We start from the raw sequence: 341 nt of genomic DNA, 5'->3' as shown, positions 1-341 counted from the left end.
CAACAGAACCTTTGAACCTCACGTACCTGGAAGTTCTACCCCGGGGCATTTACTGGGTTCATGCCCACAAGAAGAACTTCACGACGGCGCGAACCATCTGCTCGAGCGTCCATGGGCATCGACTCATGATTATCAAGGAGGGGAGAGAACAGGAACTCGTGTCCAGGGCTGCTATGGCGATGAGTGAGTTTCCTTTTTTATTATTATTATTTTTATTATTATTGTTATTGTGATTCGTCTTTCTTTTCTTTTTTTTTTTCTCTCGTTTTTTTTTCATTTTTTTTTTTTTGGGGGGGGGGTATTTTTGAGGAATGTTGGTTGTGTTAGTGGTATTGGTAGAT

At 41.3% G+C, this 341-nt stretch overlaps 1 protein-coding gene across 1 annotated transcript in view; it reads left to right on the top strand.

The window, feature by feature from the left end:
• Nucleotides 1-341, top strand: part of LOC119590989 — a 4361-nt gene that overhangs the window by 3087 nt on the left and 933 nt on the right. The window contains exon 4 of the mRNA XM_037939722.1: nucleotides 7-183. Within this exon, the coding sequence (XP_037795650.1) occupies nucleotides 7-183 (177 nt within the window). The remainder of the gene's footprint in view (nucleotides 1-6; nucleotides 184-341) is intronic.

The sequence above is a fragment of the Penaeus monodon genome, chromosome 28, assembly GCF_015228065.2.
Source record: "Penaeus monodon isolate SGIC_2016 chromosome 28, NSTDA_Pmon_1, whole genome shotgun sequence".
NCBI classification, from domain to species: domain Eukaryota; kingdom Metazoa; phylum Arthropoda; class Malacostraca; order Decapoda; family Penaeidae; genus Penaeus; species Penaeus monodon.
The sequence above is the reverse complement of the archived record's forward strand: the minus strand, read 5'-3'. Positions and strand labels throughout refer to the sequence as shown.